General features: G+C 53.4%; 2 protein-coding genes across 2 annotated transcripts; one reads left to right on the top strand and one right to left on the bottom strand.

Annotated features, from left to right (window-relative positions):
* Positions 1-1,563: 1,563 nt before the first annotated feature.
* On the bottom strand, positions 1,564-10,658 carry LSS (lanosterol synthase). Its single transcript, XM_063162591.1, has 20 exons — positions 10,522-10,658; positions 10,336-10,444; positions 9,824-9,945; positions 9,437-9,533; positions 8,565-8,700; positions 8,274-8,382; positions 7,857-7,975; positions 7,385-7,482; positions 7,250-7,277; positions 6,642-6,698; positions 6,388-6,459; positions 5,280-5,330; positions 4,996-5,145; positions 4,577-4,673; positions 4,293-4,398; positions 4,002-4,067; positions 3,517-3,597; positions 3,062-3,232; positions 2,680-2,758; positions 1,564-2,590 (listed from the first exon to the last, which is right to left on the bottom strand). Exons 1-20 carry the CDS (start codon positions 10,598-10,600, stop codon positions 2,399-2,401), a joined length of 2,019 nt encoding a protein of 672 aa, XP_063018661.1. The 5' UTR covers positions 10,601-10,658; the 3' UTR covers positions 1,564-2,398.
* A 5,482-nt stretch (positions 10,659-16,140) lies between these two features.
* S100B (S100 calcium binding protein B) lies at positions 16,141-18,643 on the top strand. The gene is made up of 3 exons (XM_063162585.1): positions 16,141-16,210; positions 17,093-17,245; positions 17,709-18,643. Exons 2-3 carry the CDS (start codon positions 17,108-17,110, stop codon positions 17,847-17,849), a joined length of 279 nt encoding a protein of 92 aa, XP_063018655.1. The 5' UTR covers positions 16,141-16,210; positions 17,093-17,107; the 3' UTR covers positions 17,850-18,643.
* The last annotated feature ends 4,705 nt before the right edge of the window (positions 18,644-23,348 follow it).

Below are 23,348 nucleotides of genomic sequence, written 5' to 3'. Positions count from 1 at the left end.
CATTGCTGTCAGTGCTGCTCACCTGCTTCTCACAGCTGTAGCCCATTAAGGATGAGGCTGGGCCCCAGCCCCACTCCCAGTCACCACAAACTGTGTTCCCACAGCTTTGCAGGTGTCCAGGTCTCACCCTGAACCCCCATCCTTCTGCCCACGCTGTGGGATCAGCCCAGGACAGGGTTGGTTTCTGGGGGTGAGCACACATGGCCTGGGTATGTCCAGCTCTCACCCACCAGTACCCACAGCCCTCCTTGGCAGGGCTGCTCTCAATCCCTTCTTCCCCTAAGCTCGACTGATGCTGGGGGTTGCCCTCACCCAGGTGCAGCATCAGCACTTGGCCTTGTTGAACCTCATGAGGTTTCCATGGGCCATTTGCTGAGCTTGTCCAGGTCCCTCTGCATCATTCAGTCCTTCAGGTGTGGCATTGCACCCTCAGCTTGGAGTCATCTGCAGACTGGCTGAGGGTGTTCTCGATCCTTTCCTCCATGTCATTCATAAAAACATTACACAGTATTGATCCCTGTACAGACCCTGAGGGTCACTTGCCTTCTCCTAAGTGTACCATGACACTGAAAGTCCATGTGGGACAAAGTGGGTGGCATCATGTCAAGAGACAGTGCTTAGGATCAGCATGGTCATGGCTAAATCTTGGATCTCTTTTTATTGCATGTAAAAATTCCAGTCTGCATTTGTATCTCTTTTCATGTGCTGCATCTCCTGAGAAACAGAAACAGATTTCCTCCAAAAGAGAAAAATAATCTCAGAAAGTTTTCTTGGAAGACTCTGGGGCTGCTACTGAGGATGTCAGGTCCCCAAACCATAGATCAAGAGACTCCAGATGCCTGGGATAAATCTTGAATAGATCACAGAGCTGAGAGTTTCTCCAAAGGAGAAAAATCACCTCAGGTAACATCCTGGGAGTAGTCTAGGACTGATACCTGGGATCTCTGAAATCGGGGATCAAAGCACTCTAGAAGATCCCTGGGAAGAGTGTCAGAGGACTCCTGGAAGAAGCAGTTTCTATCAAACAAGAATTGTACTGAATAGATCCTGTATCTCCTTGATCTCTTCTGCATGTGCCCAATCCAAAATTGCAGCTTGGAGCAGATTTTAACAATAGGTGAAATTCACACAGCCATGTCCTTTCAAGACACATCACTGCATGACATTTGAAGAACTCAGTTTCAGCAAGAAGGAATTTAAATGCAGAGTAATATCACAGACAGGTGTAAAGATGTCCATAGATTAGAAAAGGCAAACAGGCTGAGTTGAGACAGCCTGAGCTGAATCTTCTTAAATAAATAAGATTTCTGTCTTGCTCATCTGCATGAGCGTAAACAGCAGGATGAGGGAAGTGATCACACTCCTTTAGTGAGCTGCTTCCTTGATTCCATTTTTCTGTGGCTAAATGCATTAGGGGAGGCACAGGCTCCCAGCATGGTTTGGTGGATATGCTGCTCATACATCTAGGGACAGGCAACCCAAGGCACAGGACATGAGGCTGCTGTGCCAGCTCCTCTCTGCCTGGGACACACACTAGCAGACAGAAAGGAGAACACAGTGAAGTTCCTCTTGCATCACCCTTAGCAATTTATTATCCCATCTGACTTCCAGCTCTGACAATGACCTGGGAATGCCCCACAGCACCATGGTCTGAGCTGGGGAAGCCTGGAGCTCTGGGGCTCAGGCTGTGCCATGATGCCAACCACCTCACAGCTTTCTGCTTCAGCTGCCCCTTCTCCAAGGGCTGGTGGTGACTTCACCTGGGGAAGCTAGGTGCCACCAGCTGGGGGACAGAACAATAAGAAAATTAAGCAAAGGAATAAGAAAATTAAGCAAAGCACTCCTTTTCTCACACATCTAGGGGAGGACAGGTGTCCTTCCCCACCACCATGGGCTCCAGAGTAGAGCAAGTAACTCAAAGGCCATCGCTGGCACCCACAGTAAAGAGGTCAGCTCAGCAGGGATTGTGCAGCGCCCCCCAAGCCCCAATGGTGGGCACAGGGGAGACCCCAAATCCCACACTCTTGGTATAGACAGACAGCCTGTGACAATAAAGGCAGCCTTGCAACCCAGGATGAGAGTCTGTCCAAATGTGGAATACAACACAGCTCGGCAGCTCCATCTGCTCTTCAAAATGGTCTGAAAAGGCACTTCACTCCCCACCTGGGGATGGAGAACATACCTGGAAAAAACCTTACAAAGGGAATGTTTAGAAGAGGTTCAACAGCAAGCAGAGGCTCTGCAGCACTGGCACAGCACCCTTCCCTGGCAGAGGCAGCAGTCCACATGCTAAGGTCAGCATGGAGATGTCCCACGCACCACACACCGCCACGGCCCCACGCAGACTCCAGATCCAAGACAAGTCCGGGGCCGTGGCATCCCCAGCAGCGTCCCAGCTTCAAGCAGACAGGGCTCCCTGCCCCTCCTGGCCTGCCCCAGCCGAGGGGCTGGCTCTGGCTGGCAGCTGCCCAGCCAGGGGGCTCTTGGGATGCAGGCGGCAGAACCGCCCCAGCGTCCAGATGGGGAAGATGTTGCGGTACGCGGTGTAACTGATGGCACACGACTTGTTGAACACCCCGGCGATGTTCTCCTGGGAGACAAGCAGAGAGCAGGATGGCATGAGTGGCAGGGGACTGCTGCTGCACGTTCAGGAACTTCTTGGAAAGACTTAAGATGTACCTGAGGCCAGTCCCCGTTGGGCAGCTGCTTATCCATCAACACTTTAATGCCCCTTTCCAGCACACTGATGTCAGGGTACCTACAAAGCGCAAGGGAAATGGAAGCATCTTTATCCAAACCACCTGCAAACCCTCATCCACGTGTCTGGAGAGCTCAACCACCTTCTGGCTGCCCTGAGCTTGCCCCAGGCATGCTGAGTGCTTTGGGAAGGGCTCCCCACAACCCCAAGACACTAAATATTATGAATATGGCACCATTTTCCCAGGCTGGAGGCCTGCAGTCATGATCAAAAGCTTTGTTTTGCACTGGGTCACACCAGCCAGGCCCAAGGCCACCCAGCCCAGTTTGATCTCTTTTCCCTGAGCACTGGGGCTACTCTTACCTGACAGCCATGAGCCCCAGCAGGGCCCAGCAGGTGTTGTGGATCTGTGACTCGGCACTCTGCACGTATGTGCGCTGCTCGCAGGACTCGAAATCCTCTCCCCACCCTCCATCTGCCATCTGCTTGGAGATCAGGAACTGGCAGGCCTGGGCCACCTCTTGGCACACAGTCCTGCAGGGATGGGGGCCAGAATCAAGACAGGACTGAGGACAGAGTGTATGGATGCCCACAGTTCTCAGCTGCAAAGAGAGCAGTGCCCATGGCTGGGACTGCCCTGAGTTTGAGGGTAAAGCAGCAAGTGCCCTGGCCATACTGCAGGCACAGGATTTGGGAGGAGCAGTCCCTGAGGCAGGAGAGTCCACGCACAGCCAGGGATCCATCCAGCCCCACCACAGAGTCCTACCCTGGCCCAGGAGGTAGGGTAGGGGTAGGGCACCCAGACATTCCCTTCTCACCCGTTGTGGTATGTGTGCTGCATGCTGGCAAATGCCTCCAGACCAAACCAGGTGCCATAGGTGAAACAAACCCCCCAGCTCCTAGGAAGAAGGGGAGAGCAGCACTGTCAGGGGTGCAATGCCCCAGAGAGAGGCAGACTGCAACACAGCTGTGCTCACAGAAGAGCAGAGCCAGGCACAGAGCTGCAGCCTGCCTTCCCCTATGGCCCAGCCATGCCCAGTCCCACCAGCAGCTGCTCCCAGCTAACTCGAGTGTCAGCAGAACTGGGACCACAGCAGCTGGAACCACCCCAACCTTCTCTGGGTCTTGTACCTGTTCTATCTGGGCTGGAGGGAGAGTAACTGAGAGCAAAGCACAGCAGCTAGAGGAGGATCAGCCCTTCCTTTCCCTCCCACAGATCCTGCCAGCCAGGAACACTTGCCATGATGATCCCTCTCACACTGGGGCAGCCAGAAGAAAATGGGGTGCTGGGAACATCACCTACCCTTCCCAGGACCCATCCGCTCGCTGCTTCTTGCGACAGAAATCCAGCCCCTTCTGCAGAGTCTCCCTGGACAGGAAAGAAGTCATCCACTTCAGAAGCAGCTCAAACTCAGTGTTTGCTTCACTGGGGGCTCCATCAGCCCCTCTGAGGCTTGGATGGGTCCCATTATTGGAGGGCACAAGAGACAAGAGCATGCAGACAGGCAACTCCATTGTTCAGGAGGCCATGGCAGTCAGCTTGGGACAGTGAGCCTGCCTTCTCCCCTGCCCAGCTCCCATCTCAGTGCCTCACCTGATCTCCACGGCTCGGTGCTCAGGGAACTGGCTCTGGAAGTGTCTCAGGGCCTGCATGACAGCTGATGTGCATTCCACATACGTGTAGTCAATCATGATGTCACCTGGCAGCAGGCAATGGGTATCAGTGCCACAGCCCCTGTGTGGGCAAGCCTGCAGGCCAGCCACTGCCAGCCTGTCCCTGACCCAGGGCACACTGATCCCCTGCCAGGCACCCACTGGGCATGGTGAGCCCAGGCCACTCGCTCCCTTCTCAGTGGGCAGGACAAGCAAGCCCCTTACCAAACACCTCTGAGGGGTTCAGCAGCTCCAGTAAGTGGCCTCCTCGCTTGGTTTCGTATGTGGCAAAGCCTCCATCTGGGTTCCTCATGCTCAGCAACTGCCCAGACAAGCAGAGAGGGGGTGGTGCAACCTCATGGGCAGCACTACTCCAGTCTGGCCCTAAGCCAGCTGTGAGGATAAAGTCAGACCTACAGGTGTATGGGGCAGGCAGAAAACCCAGGTGCCAAACCACTGTGACAAAGCAAGCCCAACCTGGGCCATCACACGACATTAGGTGACACAGGCAGCTCTGAATCACAACAAGTGCTGCCACACCAGGCCTCACACTACCTCAGATCTAACCAGATCTAATACCAGATCTAACAATTCCTTGGGCCTTGGCTTCTCATGTCCCTTGGCTTCATTTTTGCAGCTCTTACCACATTCACAGCATCAAAGAGGCGCTCGGCAGGCACAGGCTTGGCTATGAAGGGACACTTCTCCTGCAGCAGCATTACTGCCTTCAGCCCCTCTGCTGTGCAGTCTGCCACGATCCAGCCGCAGTCCCGCGTGCTGAAGGGGAAGCCACCCTGGAAAAGGATCAGGTGGGCTTAGGCAGCAGGATCACTTTCCCTCAGCCACTCTGTTCTTGGAAGAGAGCAGGTGCTGCCCCTGATTCCTGTTCCCTCTGCCCAAATCCCTGCCCCAGTGCCAGCCATCGTACCTTGTTCATATGGCGGTAATATTTCTGGTAGTCAGGTGGGTTCTCGGGGATCTGCAGGAGACAAGAAACAAGTGAGGGCAGCCTGGAGGTGCCTGGCTGCAGGACCACGGGCTGAAACCATTGCAGGTGGTTTTTCCATGTGGAAGTGCACAGTACCTCCCTTTCACTGAGGGAAATAGACAGGAAAAAGGTCAGCTCTGGAGCAGGGAGAAATCACCTTTTTGCCTGATTTCAGCAAGTGCTGCTAAAGCCCCCTTTGGGAGCTTGCCTGCCAGGGAACCATCTGCTTTCAATGCAGCAGCACCACAAACAAGACCAGTGATTGCATATGTGTCACAGATATCTTTTATGAAAAATCCTTTCCTTAGGATTTTGCCTCCTGAGAAGCTGAGAGGACTCAGAAACAAAATGTAAACAATGATTATCTGCTGCTGTGGAATGCAACAGGTGCATCTGTGATTGGTCTCATGTGGTTGTTTCTAATTAATGGCCAATCACAGTCTGCTGGCTCAGACTCTCTGTCCAAATCACAAGCCTTTGTTATCATTCATTCTTTTTCTATTCTTAGCTAACCTTCTGATGAAACCCTTTCTTCTATTCTTTTAGTATAGTTTTAATGTAATATATATCATAAAATAATAAATCAGCCTTCTGAAACATGGAGTCAGATCCTCATCTCTTCCCTCATCCTCTGACCCCTGTGAACACTGTCACACATATGCATCAAGCTGTTGGTGACAATGACCCTCACCTTGAGCCCCTGCTGGCCTGGCCAGCAGAAGCTGAGCTCATACAGTCACTATCCAATGGTCCTGGGTTTCCCAGAATGATGCTTCAGGGCAAACAAGCCTAAGCTCTCAGTTTTCCAGCCTCTCTAAGCTCAGGCAGACAACCCAAGCAATCCTGAGCCTTGCTAAAGCCCTCTCCAAGCTTCAAAGATGGTTCCCTGAAAACAGGGAGTAGCAAACAGGAGGCTGGGCCTGGGACTTTGCTAGTCAGCCCTTCAGAAGCTCTCTTCAGAAGGCAACAGATGCATCCAACAGGGTTCTGAGCAACAGCCAGGCCTGCACAGGCAGTGTGTGAGACACCACTGACCAGCTCTGCTCACCTGGGAGAACTGGAGGAACCCATGGGCATTCTGGAGGCAGGAGGTGAATTCAGGCATCTCCTGGGCTTCTGCCTAGGAACAGAGATGCACAGAGAGCAGTCAGCAAGGGGCTGTAGCCAGCCATGTTATCCCAGCTCAGTCACAGCATGCCAGGCCAGAACAGAGCTCCAAGGGGTGGCACAGCAGGAGCTCTGGTACTTGGGGACTCATGAGCAGAGATCATTTTCCCAAGGTAGCACTGAAGGATGCATTACCTCCAGGAAGGCTTGGATGGCAAAAGCAGTATCCCAGAGCTGGGATCCATTTGTGCCCTGGAAGAGAGAAAATAGACAGTGAGAGGCAGGTGCTAGGAGCAGCCTGACCCAGCTGTGGGGACTATGGAACAGCACATCCCTCCCTCATTACCCCCAACAGCTCCTTCCTGTGTCATCCTGTGCTGGCACAGAGAGGACAGATGCAGCAGGTCAAGGAACAGCAGGGCAGCACAAAATGAGACAGCTGCTTCAGTCTGCTCTGTGTACAGCCAAGGCAGGACAGGTGGCTAGCATCAAGGAACAGCAGGACACAATGGCTCTGAGAAGCAAAGCTCAGCCCACACTGAGAATCAGGGCCCTGGCTTTCTCCTGCCCTTCTCCCAGGACTCATGAGGATGGATGGAATGCCACAGGGAGGCAAACTAGCATGACAGACAGTACTCCCTCCTGGCACAGCTGGGGGAAATGACAGTGAGAAGGCCACCAGGCTCTAGAGGTGAGATGCCAGGAGCTCAGGCCTGGGATGAACACTCTATCCCATTACTCCACAGGTTGCCCCAGCACACCAGGGTCCCTTCAGTCACAGCTGAACTCCTACAGCACTTCACCTGCATCTTCATGCCGTCGAGGCCCAGCCTGTGGGGGGAGAGAGCACAGTGCTGCAGCACAGGCACAGTGGGAGCACCAGGAGGCAAGTCAGGAGTCATGGTGTGCTGTGCCAGATGGACACACTCAGCCCTTACCAGAGATAGTCAGGGATCCTGGAAACATGCTCCTGGAAAGCTGGGGAGTCCTTCCCTTCCACAAACCAGCGAACCAGCATGTTGATTGTCTTGGAGATCTGCCAAGAGGAGCACTGTCACTGCTCTGGATAGAGCTTCTTCCAGCCCCAGAAACATACATCAACCCACTCAACACAAAGCCACCCAGAGGTTGTCTCGGCCTTGATGCCAATGTGACATCACCCAGCATAGCTGCGTTAGCAGGGCAGGTGCCATGAGATCATCTCGCTGGACCTCAAGGAGAGATACCCCTCACCAGGGCCACAGCTGTCCCCATGCCCTCTGCATCTCCTGTGCCCTGCTGGCCTGAAGCTCTTGAGCATCAGGAGCAGGAGGAGTTGAGCAAGATTTGGTGATTAATACATGGCACACCTGCACAAGCTGGTCCTTGCAGAGCAAAGAGACACTACAGGGTTAAGAGCACGTGTCCTACCGGGCCGATGCTGATGCACTTGGTGAATCTGTCGTCAGCCTTGATGTGGTCGTACAGCTCGGTGACGGCTCGCTGCCGCAGGTGGGCGCTGTGGTGAGCTTCATACACGTTCATGACGGCTGCAGGAGAAGAAAGGGACATGCAGCGAACAAACCCCACCCTGTGCAGCCACATTCACTTGCTGTGGCAGGCTGCACCCCAACTCACACATCAACCATCGACCAACGAGCATCGGCACGGAGCAAAGCTCTGCCCCAGAGTGGCCTGAGGACACGGGTACAAGGCCCTGCTGCTCTCAGGGAGGGAGAATGCCACGGATCACATCATTCCAGTCTCCATCCCAGCTGCAAGGTGTACACCAGTAGCAGGCAGTAGACCCTAAGCCCCCGTGTTCCTGGCAGCAGCCCCTGCACTCACCGTAGGCAGCAGCCAGCAGCCAGCTGTGCGGGGTGTACACGTCACAGGCAGCCACGTTGTTCCTCTGTGCTGGCCAGTCTATGCTGCTGTAGTCCTGCACGTACAGCTCCTGCAGGAGACAGCAAAGGGCAGCCTGGCCAGCCAGGAGCAGCACCGGGGCAGGCACTGCTGGCAGCTGCCTCAGACACCGTGCAGCTTATGAGAGGCTGGCTCACAGGAGCATGGCCAGCACAGCAGCTGGCCACAGAGCCACGTGTCCCTGTCACAGTGGGGGATCAGCTCCCTCCTTACCTGCCTCAAGCTCCGTATGAGCTCGTCCTCCTCTGCTGACAGACGCTTGGCATAGCAGTAGCTCATGGGAAGGTAAACCTGGCGGCAGTGACACCAGAGCCGCGACGGATGCGCTGGAAACCACGTGGGAAGCAGCCTGGTTGCAACAGAGAAAGTGCTGCTCTGAGGAACAGGGAAGGCCAAGGGCCTCTGGAGAGATGTTGTGTGGAATGCCCAGAGCAGGGCAGCCTTTCCTTGTCTCCTGCACTAGGGGATATACACACAGCCTGGCCCTGCTCGGATTCCCCCTCCTGACACCTGATACTCCCAGCTGACACAGGGCAGGGAGGACCTCAAGCTCAAAGAGGAAGGAGAGATGCTAGTTGGGACACACATGGGACACTGAAGGCAGAGGACTGCACTGATAGTTAATGGCATTTGCTGACAAAGCACCAGCAGCCCTTGGTACTGTGCAGCCCCCAATTTCCTCCAGACACTTCCCCTCTCTGACACCCAGCAGCCCTCTGAGTATTCACAGAGGGTACAAGCAAGGGTTTCGGGCTGGCAGCCTCACATGTGGCTGTCCCTTCCTGCTAGGGCCCAGTTCTGGCTGCTGGAAGATACTGGTGGCAGGCAGGGAGCACATGAATGTGTTAGGGACCCTGTGGGAAATGCTAACAGGGCTGTGCTCTGGCATCTCCCTTGGATGGAGTGTTCAGTGCTATCCACCTGGCCTGCTGCTGGCTGCCAGCTGACAAGCAGCCTGAGCACCTCCAGTTCCTGGCTGTAGCTGGAGTTATCCCAGCCATCACCAGCGCCTGGCACAGTTCTGGGTGGAGGCTGGTGGCAGGACTGACACTAGATCCTCTCTCCTCAGTGAGGGGGGCACATACCACATCTCTGGGAGAAGCGTGTTCATTCCCTCCCAGCTGTAAACGTTCAAGACAGCCAGCCAAAACTTGCCCCAGGAAGGGATTCCCACAGCACCTCCTGCACAGAACAGTAGCAGCTTTCAGGGTTAACACAGCCATGCCAGCTCCCAACTTTCTTCCCCATGTTTGAGAGCACACTACTCAGGCTGGGATACATGTCCCAAAGCAGGGCAAGCAGGTAACGGCACAAAAATGCAACACAGCTTCCCATCATTAAATGAAAATGCAGTTGCCATGAAAGGCAAGTATGAGCAACAGTTCTTCCACTGCCTGGCAGCCCCCAGCGCTCCCTGCAGCCCCCAGGTGTGGCCAGACCTCTCTCAGCAGTGCACCAGCCCCCTGGCTGACCTTTGCTGTGCAGGTTGACACGGGCCCGCACAACGTCAGGGTCATCTGGCCCGAGCCCCAGGATCCTCAAGGCTACGTAGTTGAGGGCTGTGCCAAACACTGTTGATTTATCTTCCACGTGTCTGTCAAGGGCATACACAGAAACACCACATCCATTAGTCAGCTACTGCCATTAGCCAGACACAGGGCTGTCTTTGCTAGGGTGAAGCGGGATGCCAGAGGTGACTTTGGAAAAGAAGGACCTGACTAATACAGGAATAAACATTTTTCTCTGCACTACCTTGTCACACAGGATGTTTTGGGATAAAGTGCCCCAGAGATGTGGCCAGACTTGATGCTATGGCCACCTCTGTGACAAACAGTGTATGGGGAGTGCTGCACAAGCAACTCCAACCACCCACATCTCTCACACGTGCTGAGTCCCCCTCCCTGAGCCTCGGCAGGTCTGACAGCAGCTCCAAATCCTGCCCCTTGGAGCTGCCATCACCCAGAGAAGCATCCTCGGTACTCACAAGCCCCAGCCTCCGTCCGGGAGCTGCACAGAGCGCAGGTAGCGCACCATCTCCTTCCGGAACCCCTCGGGCAGCTGGATTTTGGCCGTGTGGCAGGTGATGAGGAGACCTGGAGGACCAGACAGGGCGGCACTGTAGAGAGCCGAGCCGCAGGGCACTCACCCCCGGGCAGGTGCCCAGGCTCACCTGGCAGCAGGAACAGCGGCCCGCCGTAATCGCCCGCCCAGTGCCCATCCTCGGCCTGCAGTGCCGCGTAGAACCGCATCCCGTTGCGGGCCGCGTCCCGGGCCGAGCCGGCCGCCGGCAGCGTCCGCAGCGTCGCGCCCTGTGGGGAGACAGGGGCACCTCAGCGGCGCGCCCCGGGCACGGCCCCGCCGCCCCGGCCCGGGCCCCCCGCACCGTGTCCAGCCCGAGGCTGTGCTGCTCCAGCGCCGTCTGCGCTCGCCGCTCCGCCACATCGCCTTCGCCATCGCCCAGGTAGCGCCACAGCTGCCGCCCACCCTCGCAGCGCAGCCGCCAGGCCGGCAGCTCCGTGGCCGCCGCCGAGCGCCGAGGGCCGCCGCGCCGCCGAACCGCCCTGCGGGACACGGGCACCGTGAGCCGCGGCCGCCACCCCGCTCCCGACCCCACCGCCGGGATCCACCCCGTGCCCCCCGCTCTCCATCCCAGCGCCGGCACTCACATGCCGTCCGCCGCCATCGCCGCTACCGATCCCAGCACCGGGGCCGCGCCGGCTGGGCCCACATCGCCTCACGGCCGGCAGCCAATGGCGGTTCCCGGCCCGCCCCGGCCGGCCCCCGGCCCGCCCCGGCCCGCCCCATCTCCCGGCCCGGCCCGGCCCATCTCCCTGCCCCGGCCCGCCCCATCTCCCTGCCCCGGCCCGCCCCATCTCCCGGCCCGGCCCGCCCCATCTCCCGGCCCGGCCCGCCCCATCTCCCGGTCCCGGCCCCAGCCCGCCCATCTCCCTGCCCCGACCCGCCCCATCTCCCTGCCCCGGCCCGCCCCATCTCCCTGCCCCGGCCCGCCCCATCTCCCTGCCCCAGCCCGCCCCATCTCCCGGTCCCGGCCCCAGCCCGCCCCATCTCCCTGCCCCGACCCGCCCCATCTCCCTGCCCCGGCCCGCCCCATCTCCCTGCGCCGGCCCGCCCCATCTCCCTGCCCCGGCCCGCCCCATCGCCCGGTCCCGACCCGCCCCATCTCCCTGCCCCGGCCCGCCCCATCTCCCGGCCCGGCCCGCCCCATCTCCCGGTCCCGGCCCGCCCCATCTCCCTGCCCCGGCCCGCCCCATCTCCCTGCCCCGGCCCGCCCCATCTCCCTGCCCCGGCCCGCCCCATCTCCCTGCCCCGGCCCGCCCCATCTCCCGGTCCCGGCCCGCCCCATCTCCCGGTCCCGGCCCGCCCCATCTCCCGGCCCGGCCCGCCCCATCTCCCTGCCCCGGCCCGCCCCATCTCCCGGCCCGGCCCGCCCCATCTCCCGGTCCCGGCCCGCCCCATCTCCCGGTCCCGGCCCCAGCCCGCCCCATCTCCTCCCGTCCCCTCCTGCCATGGGACGCCACCCCGTCAGTTGCCGGGGCTCGACTTCTCACTCCCGCTCCGTCTGCCCGAGGCACAGGAGTGCCATCCCTCTCACAGACCCCGACCGCCGAGCCGTCCCTTTGGGTGACAGCGCCAGCCCCTGGAACGACTGTCCCCGCCTCCGTGCCTCCCCGAAGTCCAGGCGTGTGGTTTCCATCGTTAATGGAAATAAAAAAAACAACGCCGGCCCAGATGACAACGCCAGGAGATGTGTCAGGGAGCGGTGCCAGCCGTGGGCACAGCGCACCCTGACTTGGTGTGCCCACGCTCCTGTGCCCCCGTCCTTCTCCACTGCTAACTCAGCATCCTCAGCTCTGCTTTGCCGGGTGTCAGGCACTCTAAACACCGGGGCCCGGCCCGGTGGGGAGGGCTGTGGCTGGCAGGGCTAACGCCAATAAAACACCGTGTTGTGCTCTACAGGTGAGTCAGGTACTCTCACTATGAACCCTGCCCTGGTCCCTCCAGCACCGTCCGGGGGTGTCACCTTCATGCAGGTAATGCCGTGGGACAGCAGTCCATGAGGAGATGGCAGAGCTCCTCCTATCCGCTCCTAGTGACATGTCCCCATCTCTCTCCTGACACCCATCACTACCTTCCCAGGCCAGTGAGCAAGAGAGTTTCAGCCCTTCAAAGCCCCTTGGCTAAAGAAGGCTCCCCAAAAGGAGGCACACAGGGATTGTAAATCCCAGATGCTGTACTTGCTGTTGGAAGGACTGGGTGGACATTTAATATACACTTGTTTAAATGGAGTGATAAATTCCTTTCAGCCTTTCACAGTGACCTGGTTTCTCTCCTCCCACAGAGGTGGCACCAGACCGAGTTAAACTGGCAGAAAAGCCCCTCCATATCTGTGCAGTGCCCAGGGACAAAAGAGCTACTCACAAATGTGGCATCCATCAACACCCCAGGACAGAAAAATGACTATTAATACTTCAATAATCATTAATACTTACAATATATAATGTTCAGTAGAAGTTTAATTTAAAGTACTCCTCTTCTAACAAACAGGTCACTCATGCCCAGAATAATGTCAGGGATTATCTGGAGAGGATACAGTGAATTTATTTGAGAATTAAAGAATTAATTTTGTATTTATTTCATAAACAAGGCAAAAGCAAAAATGTTTTTTGGATGTGTCTGGACTTCCCCTGGAGTGAGAATGGATGGGGATAATATCTTTGACTTGTGGCTGATCCCACTGGTCCTCAGTAGGGAGAGCTGTGCTGCTTCTCTTGCACAGTTCATATGAACAGAGAGAACTCTAGCAGTTCACTGAAATGGGTCTTGTATTTGAGGGTTAATAGTCTATTTATTTTTTGGGTTTAGAAAAAAAAATTGCCATGATGACTCTGCCTGAAATGAGGTTAATTAAAGTATCCACTTGTCTATGGGTGCCAAAATCTTAAGATAATTTATGGTAATATTTACCTAAGGGGAGTGTGATGGAGGATGAACACCTTGGTTTTATTTTTTATGTCTCTAAACAGGAGACCTGCACCAGACATTTTTACTAATTGCAAATTCCTGTTACTTAGGCATTGTTTTCATCCATGTTTTCCCATGTCTGAACCTGAGCTGGATTCAGCCAGCTTGCAATTCATCTTTGAATTGCAAGCTTGATTCACCTCTGGCTGCTGTGTTGTTTAGGTGCTAGGGAACCTGCTCCCTGCAAAGCTGCTGTGTGTGCTGGCACTGAGAGTGCAGCCCTGCGGAGGCGCAGGCAGTTTCTTCCCCCTCCCACCCAAATTCCTCTGCTTTCATGACTTTTTTTGTCCCAGTTCAATGACCGCTGGCGTTTGTCTCATGGTCTGGCAGAGCCTGGCGCCACACACACCCGAGAGACAAAGAAATAAGCTGTCTTTTCTCCTGGAATGAGGAGCCCACATTGTGAGGGAGACAGGCAGAGGGCTCAAGTGTTTTGCTCAGCCTTGGGCACTGAAAAATGCCCTTGCTTCTTTAAACATATCAGCCCAAAGCTCTGACCCTGAGGAAAGGAGCCCCAAGGCTGCACCCTCCTGTTCGAAGATCAGAACATGAATTTTAAAATAACAGAAGCAGCTCTTTGGGCAGCACTGGAAGGACAGCTCACAGCCCCACACTCATATCCAGACCTCCTGGATTGTCACAGGCTGGGTTAGGGATGATCCAGGCCAGGAGAGCAGTCTTTGCAAAGGATATGATCCTGGACAAGGATCAGGAAAGTCTCTTGGAGCTGCTCATTAGCAGAGGCAGAAGAGGGTCAAGGTTTCTTGTGTTCACATCTGATCCTGCTGCTCCTTCCCATCCTATCAGGACATCATTCCAGATCATTACCTGTAAAATACAGGAGTCAGAATGATTTGGGGTGAAATGGACAGCAAAAACCACCAGGAAAGAGAATTTCAAGACTCTTCATGTTTTTATCTGTCAAATGCAAGGTTTTCTGTTCCATTTTAAGGCAAGGTCACTTTCCAGAATGACATCAGAATAGGGTTTAAGGAGATGGGCTAGGACCTTGTCTCTGACTAGAAAAGGTTTGCTTTAATGCATTTCTTGGCTGAGGACTGAGCTAGAGATCTACCAGATCAAATTGCTACCAACAGAAAAATGCTGTGTCTTTCCTGCTGACAGAGAGCCCCATTTATAGCCAGCTCTTACAGGAATGCAAGTCCTCTTGGAAAAAATCAAATAGTGCAAAATTGCTGACAAACTACCTCCACACTAGAAACTACCTAAAAGCATCCCTGCTGTCCCTGCTAGTCCCACCAGAGCACAGATAACTGCAAACTGTAGTTTTCAATGCCCTAAATGCCAGAATTTCAGTGGTCAGGCAAATATTTAGAGTCAACATACTCAACCTGAATGCCAGGGAAATTATTTTTCCCCAAACCAGTGTTTGAGCCTGTTACAAAAACTTTCATGAGCTAATGTAAGGAAATTATCAATGTAGATGGGGTTTTTTTACACCAGTATGTGAAAATTTTTTTAAAATAACATGGTCAGTGGTATATCTGTAGATTTGGGAACACAGGAACTTGCCAAACTGCTAGGGAATATGTTTGTCCAGCAACAGGGTTTAGATAAAAGTGCATTTAATGCCAGTTCATGGTGGCCACTGGGGTTGGCAGGAGACATGTGAATAAGTTTTGTATCAAGACCCCATTTAAAAAGAAATAATTTAAGTTTGAGATAACTTTTCAAAGTTTTTAAAAAGAAAAGATATTTTTTCCAGTGTGAATCAGTGTATGTACAATAACTCATCTTTTTTCCTGAGTTTTGCATGTTGATTTAACCCTTCCTTTCTCAGAATTGGTTCAAAATATTTGCAGTTTCACTTGTCTCTGGTGTTAGGCAGATATTTCTTGAACAGTTCAACATTTCTTGAACAATACACAGAAAAAAGTATAAATCTTATGCTCACACTGACTGCAAAATGTATTTTCATTGATGCTTTCACTCCCATGGTATAAATGATTTTGCACAAGCAGCAGTGGTTTAATTTAGTTGGGTTGTATGTTTGGTGAAGCTGAGTGAATTGAAATAACCTTTTTTTCTCTGTCTGGCCTGACTCTACAATCTTAAAACAGTAGAAAGCAGAAAAAGTGTGTTCAATATTAATAGCGTGCAGTAAACAGAGTGAAAAGATCAGACATACAAGGAATTGCTATTTTTGCATACTCACTGTTCAGAGCAGAACAGCAGCTTTAAAGAAAGCATTCACATCTTTGAATTGCAAGCTTGATTCACAGAATATTCTGTGCTCTGTGAATCAAATAAACAGAGAGTAGGAACTCTGTCTTTGAAAAACATGAACAAATAAATGGCGCCATAATAGATTTATTTGCAATGTGTAACAGCTGAGTCTAGGGACGATCTCCGTTTACTGCAATACATTTTGAAACGGGATAAATCCCTACGTACCTATAAAACTGGCAGACTGTAACTGCAGTAGAAGCAGGTAGAAAGGAAAACAAGTGAAACCAGCGAAGCCGGCGGTGTTTCCCTGTCCCAAGGGCGGCTTCCCGAGGGCTGCCGTGTGCGCTGGGTTCGCTCCCCGCGGGCGGCTCTGCGGAGCGGGCACAGCGCCCGGCCCGGACACCCCGCCCCGGCCCCGCGGCCATAAGAGGGCAGCGATCGCCGCCGGGGTGCCTGGCCCCGCCGCATCGCCGAGCCGCAGCCCCGCCGGGGTGCCTGGCCCCGCCGCATCGCCGAGCCGCAGCCCCGCCGGGGTGCCTGGCCACGCCGCATCGCCGAGCCGCAGCCCCGCCGGGGTGCCTGGCCACGCCGCATCGCCGAGCCGCAGCCCCGCCGGCAGCACGGAGGTGAGAGCGGCCGGGGATGGCTCTGCCCGGGGGATGGTGGGTGCTGTCAGGGCAGAATCACCGCTCCGCATCGCCTCTGCTCTGGACACTCCTCAGCCTTGCGGACGGGCTGCAGGCAGGGCTGCTGCATGGAAAGGGTATTTTTGTTAGGATGTTTTCTGCCCTGTCTGGTAACAGTCTTTCCGTTCGGGTACTGAGGGCTGAGCGGGGGAGGACATCAGCTGTGGGATCAGATTCAGTAGCTTGTGGTGGAGAAACAGGAGGCAGGTGGCAGGGCAGGAGACATTTACCGATGGGATATGAACAAAGTGAGTGCCGGGCAATAAGGCTTCTTTATTTTCCCAGCCTTTGGGCTGGCAGCTCTCCCTCTCAACCAAGGAGATTAGAGTCCCTTTGGTTTGTCCGTTTGTGAAGTCTGCAGGGAATGCTGCAATCTGAATTATTATCATATCCCATGAAGGTCTCCAGACCAAGTGTGGGAGAGGGAGGTTCGGGAGGTGCTCATTTTGACCTGCTGGCACTCATCAAAACCGGTCCGTACCGGGCTCCCCTGACTGCTGGGCTGGAGGCAGGGCTGCAGGCAGAGGCACAGCCGAGGGGACCTGTGACAGCAGGGACAGCAAAACCTTGCTGAAGCTCCGGAGCTGACCCCATGCCTGCCCCTCTCCTCATCCTGTGGCTCTGCTGTCTTTGAGAGTTTTGGTCTCTCATGACCTTCCCCCAAAGCCAGAGCTGCTGCCAGCGCCTCCCAGCAGAATGCCCTGAACGCAGGTCCGACCTTGCTGATCCATGGGCGGAGCCCGGGGTGGCCATGCTTCCCAATCAATGGGAATTGCTGCAGCTCGCCCAGGCTGGTGCTCCCACCATCCCCTCTGACCTCAGGGCCGCGCCACGACCATGTCTGAGCTGGAGAAGGCGATGATCGCCATCATCGAGGCCTTCCACCAGTACTCCGGGAAGGAGGGAGACAAGCACAAGCTGAAGAAATCCGAGCTGAAGGAGCTCATCAACAACGAGCTGAGCCACTTCCTCGGGGTAAGCACTGCCCTCCCCGCAGCCTGGCTGGGCTCAGGAGCCATCCAACAGCCCTGCACTCCCCCAGCTCTGTCACCCATGGGAAGCCAGTACAGGTGAAGAGGTTTATTTACACACCAGGACATTAAATCCTTTGCCCCAGCTCCACAGAGCAGCAGGATGAGGGAACAGCCTATATGGCAGACTGGGGTGTGGGTTGGATACTAGGGAAATGACCTTCCCTGACACGGGGGGACAGCCTTGCCCCAGGGGGCTTAAATGTCCCTTCCCAGCAGCACAGCTGTGGCTGCAATTCCCCAGGGCACAGGACAGTGCCCCACCACCCTGGGAACAACCACAAGAACTTTGGGATGTGTCTGAGCACGGATTCAGCCATGAGAGTACTTGGGAAATGGGGACATGTTACTGTCTGGGCCTTGCTGTGGTCCTCCCCAGCTGTGGCTCCCTGTTTCTATCCCCTCAGGAAATCAAAGACCAGGAGACTGTGGACAAAGTCATGGAGGCACTGGACAGCGATGGGGATGCAGAGTGTGACTTCCAGGAGTTCGTGGCCTTCATTGCAATGGTCACTACTGCTTGCCATGAGTTCTTTGAGGAGGAGTGAACTGGGGGGAAGCAGGTGAGCCCCTTCTGCTCATGCTGGAGAGAGGCAAGGCAGCATTGCTCCTCCAGGAAAAGGACTGGCTGTCATTACAGGCACCTTAGAATTCAGCTTGTGCTAGACTTAAGCAGCTTATTAAAAGTGCTGTGGCTTTGTGAACAAGAAACACTTGTGTGGCTCAGGAGAGGCTGTTGGCTGGTGCCCACTGGGCTGGGTGCAGTGAGAGTGCCTTGCCTCAAGTTCCTTCCCTGCTGTTTTAAATCAGGAATGTGCATGGGGCTAGAAGCAGAGGGATGCTGTGATCCAAGCTTGCTTGTGAAGGAAAAAAGGAAATTCAGGGGTGTAAGGAAGAGGTGATGCAGAGGGGCTGGATTTGGAATCTTGCTGCTGAGCCCACTGGCCTGAACAGAAGGCTCCCAGTGATTCCTGTGGGCTCTGGGCATGGCATTAGAAACCAGCTCCTGTCCCATCACAGGTGTTCAGCAGAGCCCAGCCATTTCTTGGTACATTGAGACACCCTTGGCTTGCCAGGCAAAGTGTAACAATCTAAAAGCATAACCATCTGACAGCTCAGGCTTTCACTTGTTGATCAATCCTGCTTTAGCAGCTGGCAGAACTGGAAGCAGCAGCATATGAGGCTCCTGCACTGGGGTCAGCTCCTGGCCTGGGATATGCCTTGACAAGGTGTCCAGGCTCAGTCAGAAGGGAAGTGGCAGTGGCCCAGTGTGACCACAGACCAGGCACAGCCTGCTGAGTGTGTGGAAATGACAAGGAATAAAATGTTGGTTTGGCCTCTGATGAGAAATGTGTCCTTTTGTGCCAGGCTGCTCTGCACTGAGAGAGAAAGGCTGGGGAATCAGGCCTGAAGCACTGCTACAGCTCATGCCCTGGGGTTCTCGTTGGGCACTGACCCCTCTTGCCTTCCCTGGTGTCATTGTGACTGGCCAGACAACCTCCACTGGCACCAGCACCAAGTTCCAGCTGGCTGCCCACACTGCCAGCTGTACTTGCCAGGACACAGGAACACAGGGGCTCTCTGCAGGATGTCACTGCTGCTACTGGGGACATCCAGGGGCTTGCAGTGCTGAGCCCTTGCAAAGCCTCAGCTAAACCCAGAACAACCTCCCAAAGCCTGAGCTTCTGCCTTTCCAGTCTGCACCTGCCATCCAGCTCAGCAACACCCATGAGCTGGACCTTCCTGCAGCTCCAGCAGTGACAGATTCACAGCAAAGATGCTCTCAGATGCTACTGGTTTTACCTCATTCCACAAATGATAATGGTTTTATGCACAAAATGACATCTTTGGACAGGGACCATCTTGCTGTTCTCACCAGCCTCCCCCAGGTTGTGCAAGGGGATGCTCAGGCAGAGCCAGGCCCATAAGAAGATGCCATTGTCTGCAGTGCTTTTAAACACAAAACACATTTTGCAGGATCAGTTCTTGTTTGTTTCCTCAATCTACTGTCAGAACAAATGGTTTCTCTAAGTACTTCACCTCTCTTGCCTTTTCAAACAAAACACTTCTTTTAAAGACTACAACTTAAATTACTTCCATAAACAAGGATCTAAGTAAAAGCAGGTGGTTTGGTCAGGAACCCATGAAAGTCTGAGTTAAAAAATGCAGATGACATGAAAAAACCTCTCAGGGCTCCTTTCCAAGATGGAATGCCCTGTAAGCACAGTGTTCTGCACACTGTGAGCTGAGTGTGGGCCCAGCAGTCCGACCCATTGCTGCACCTCAAGAAGTGTTTGCATTGAACTTGGTGTCAGAAAAAGGAACCACTTGGGAGTAATGCTGATGCAGCACATCATTTTGTCTAGATAAAAGTTAATCCAAACACCCTACCTCCCATAAGCCACATTGCAAGAGGGACAGGAAGAGTTCTTTTTGGAATTTTTTTACAGGCTTTCCAAAATGCTGCAGCTGTTAGAATTGACAGAACTTAAAAAAAATGAATGGTTTTATTAAATTTTGTTTTAATTAATCAGAACCAGTATATTAATTATAAGCAGTACATTAGTCTTGTATCATTTAAAGCCAGCAAGTTACTTTTATGGGAACGCAGCTTGGGAAAATTTCTGACACATTAAGTTTTGATAAACTAAGTCTGATATGCTTCAATGAACAAGGCCTGGGAGATAAAGATGTATTGTTGAAGCTGGACATCTGGAATGCAGAATTTAGGGACTACAAGGACATTTTGCAGAAACCAGTAGAGACTAACAAAGACTGTGTCTGTGTGTTGAAAAGTCCTTACTAGAGAAAACAGATACTAAAACCCCTAAAAATATGGACTGATTAGCATGAACAGTGAGGAATCAATAACTAATAGGGGACTGTATACTAAGAAATGAAATATAATTATGCAATTTAGAACCAATGAACATTAATTTGTTTGCTAAAAATGTAGCAATAGGTGGAAAAGTTTTGTATCTGTGCCTGTGTAGAGGCTGGAATTTTGTCAGCCATTTACAAACCCTGGCCAGGAATAAAGAACTGCCTCACTCTCCAGCACTACAAAGACACTATTAGAGGACATGAAGAACACATTTTTGTCCTTGCACATTTTTCTGTATGAGACATCTATCCAATCTTCAGTCCTTGCGAGGCTGCAATGTGCATGGTGGTACTTTGAGCTGAAAAGGACTGTGCAGAGAGCACTGTGCTTCTTGAAGGTTTTAAAAGAGAGGGGGCTTCCCCTTGAATGTGGTTCAAATGCAGGTTTCCAAAAGTTTAGACAGCATTTCACAAGTTTCAGGGGCAAATTCAGGGCAAGCTTGTTGTCCTGGCACAGTTGTCTGAGCCGGGCGCAGCGTCCCGGCTGTGAAAGGAGCGCGGCTGCCACTGGCCTGCCAGCTGAATTCCCAGTCCTAAGCTGGCAGTCTTGAGGGTGAAGTTAAACAAGAGCTACTTGTGCTGCTACCTGTTCCTCTTCCAGCCCCTCTGTGGGAACACCTGTGCCTACCTTGAGGCTCTGAAATCCAGAGAATACAATGGTAGAGGCAGCAGAGAAGGGAAGGACAGAGTGCACCGGTGAGTTTGATGTGGTTTATGTGCAGCAAGGGGAAGGTGCAGCCCTGCACTGGCTTTTACTTCTAGAGCCTTTTTCTATGAGAGCAACTGCTGGACTTTGCAATGAAGATGTGAGAGTGAAAAAAGTGATGGCAAGTCTGTCTGGGAAAGGAGATGCAGAGCATTGTGTGCAGTTTAAATGCTGTTAATAAAAGAAGGAGGTACTTTGACAACACTTTCTGTCTTGACACTTCCATCTCTGTGACCTCTAGCTGCTTGGACACAGTGACATTGAAAGTATGTGAAAGTGACTGTGCTGTGAATGTCGGTTTGCACAGGAAGAGGGTAGGTAGGCAAATGCCTTCTGTCCTGGCACATCTGTCAGTCAGAACTGCAGCTGGAAAAGCTTTACTCTAATGATGGACTCAGCCACTTTGAGAGAACATGCTGATGCTATATATATATTTTTAGAGGAAAACGTTCATCACCAGCGTGTTTTTGTCCAGCTTACAGACTGCAAAGGAACTATAAAGGCCAGCAGTGGCTTTTTGTTGTAGAACTTTTCCTTTGCGAGCAGCTGCCGGACATTTTGAAGGAGTCTGGATGCAGCTCAGTGGGTGTGAGTTACATGTTGAGCAGCTGGTGGCACAGAAAACGTTCTAAAAGGAAGAGGTTGTGCTGCAATTGCCTTTTCTTTTGCAGCCTATGAACTGCACAGCCAACACAACCACACGATGGCGCTGTCGACTCACAAAACAAGGACACACCCCGAGCTCGAAACCACCCCCAGGACAGAGCCGAGTCAGAAACGGCCCTGCTCTCAAATCAGCTCTGTCAGGACAAAAGGGTTTGGCTCATCTTCCCGTTCCAAGTACAAACTCTTCTTTGCAGCACATTCAAATGGCAACATGAACTCCTCTGCCCTAACAAGCCTTTTCACTCTCACAGAGTCCGGTAACAAACTTGAAAACATCTGCCAAAATCAGGGCTCATGAAAGTGTCAGTGGAGAAAGCTCTTTGCTGCCTACAATTTCAACTGCCCCCATCAAACTACAAACACATCCCTGCTATAGCCCCTTTCCTTCTCAGCTCTGGGTACCATCCTAAGCCTTCAGTCTCACAGAGTCAGGATCCAAATGGGATGGCACCAGGGACTGCTCACACACTAAAGCTACAACGACAAAAACTCAACAGCTTGGCATCTGCATTTCCACTGACTGTTCAACAGCTCTAACTCAGAGAACTTGGGAAAAGCATTTAAATTCACTGAGACCACCCAAAGTGCCCATCCAAATTTGCTTTCTTTGCCAAAGAGAGGAACTAGAAACCCATCTCAAAAGAAATGGCATCCTCTGCTCCAAAATCCAAAACATCCAGGGACTGATCCCCTACAAAGGTGTCAGGTATGTTACTGTTACTGGGCATTACCTGCATGGGACACTAGATATGCTGTACACCAACACTCAGAGTAGCTGCTTACCTTGTCCAAAAGAAGTGTGCTGGCACAATTTCAAGAAGGCTGACTCTGAGAAGTGGAAACCACATGCCAAATCGAATCTTTCAGGAGGGAGACCACCTTTCAAAGATGGATACTGACTCCATGATTGCACAAATTGAGTCAGTGCTTCCAAACAAAATATACCAGGAGAGAAAGTTGCTGCCACCCTTGAGCTGCACAATGCAGCTTCTTAGCTGTACTTAAACACTGGGGCTACTTGCTTTCCTTCCATGAGAAAGCACTGCCATTCTCATTCAGGAACTTACCAAGCAGAAGTTGCATACCACATCCAGCACTGTGTCCAACAATGGCTCCTACTCAGAAATGTCTTGCTGGGCTATACCATGCCCTTAGCTTCTCACTGCTACACAGCCCTGTGTTCTGCCTCTCTTGTCATCTCAGTCTAACTGGAAACACTTCTAGCACAGCAGCACCATCTGGGTGAAGAGAAGGAGACATGAAACACATGTTTTTATCCTGGCACATTTTTGTGTGAGACTTCTATTGGGATTTTTAATCCTTATGAAGCTGCACTGTGCACAGTGGTCCTTTGGGCTGAGAATGGCTGTGCAGAGTGCTGATCCCTGTGGCCTCAGTGCCTACTGACACAGTTTCTGTGTTGGTTATTTCAAGCTGCTGGACATGCTGGTGCCACTGATGACACACAGAGTGTGCATGAGTGTTGGGGGCTTCCTGCACCTGCTGGGTATGGGCTCCATCCTCCTCCCTGAGGGGCACAGGTGCTGACAGTGCTGGGTGCCAGACTGTGCAACCATCCCCCCCAGATGACCTCCTGGCTATCCTATCCCATCTGGCACAGTGGAGACTGCAGCAACCTTCCTGTGGCTGGCCCTGAGCCCCCCCACTACAGCCTGAGCTATGCTGGGCAAGGTGAGGGGATCACCTGGGCAGCCAGTGAGTAATGGTGTCCTTTGGCTTTGCTGCTGCACAGTGGGCTCTTCCATGGCCCTGCCTGCTCCCTGAGCCCACC

Source organism: Melospiza melodia, chromosome 8, assembly GCF_035770615.1.
Source record: "Melospiza melodia melodia isolate bMelMel2 chromosome 8, bMelMel2.pri, whole genome shotgun sequence".
NCBI classification, from domain to species: Eukaryota; Metazoa; Chordata; class Aves; order Passeriformes; family Passerellidae; genus Melospiza; species Melospiza melodia.
The sequence above is the reverse complement of the archived record's forward strand: the minus strand, read 5'-3'. Positions and strand labels throughout refer to the sequence as shown.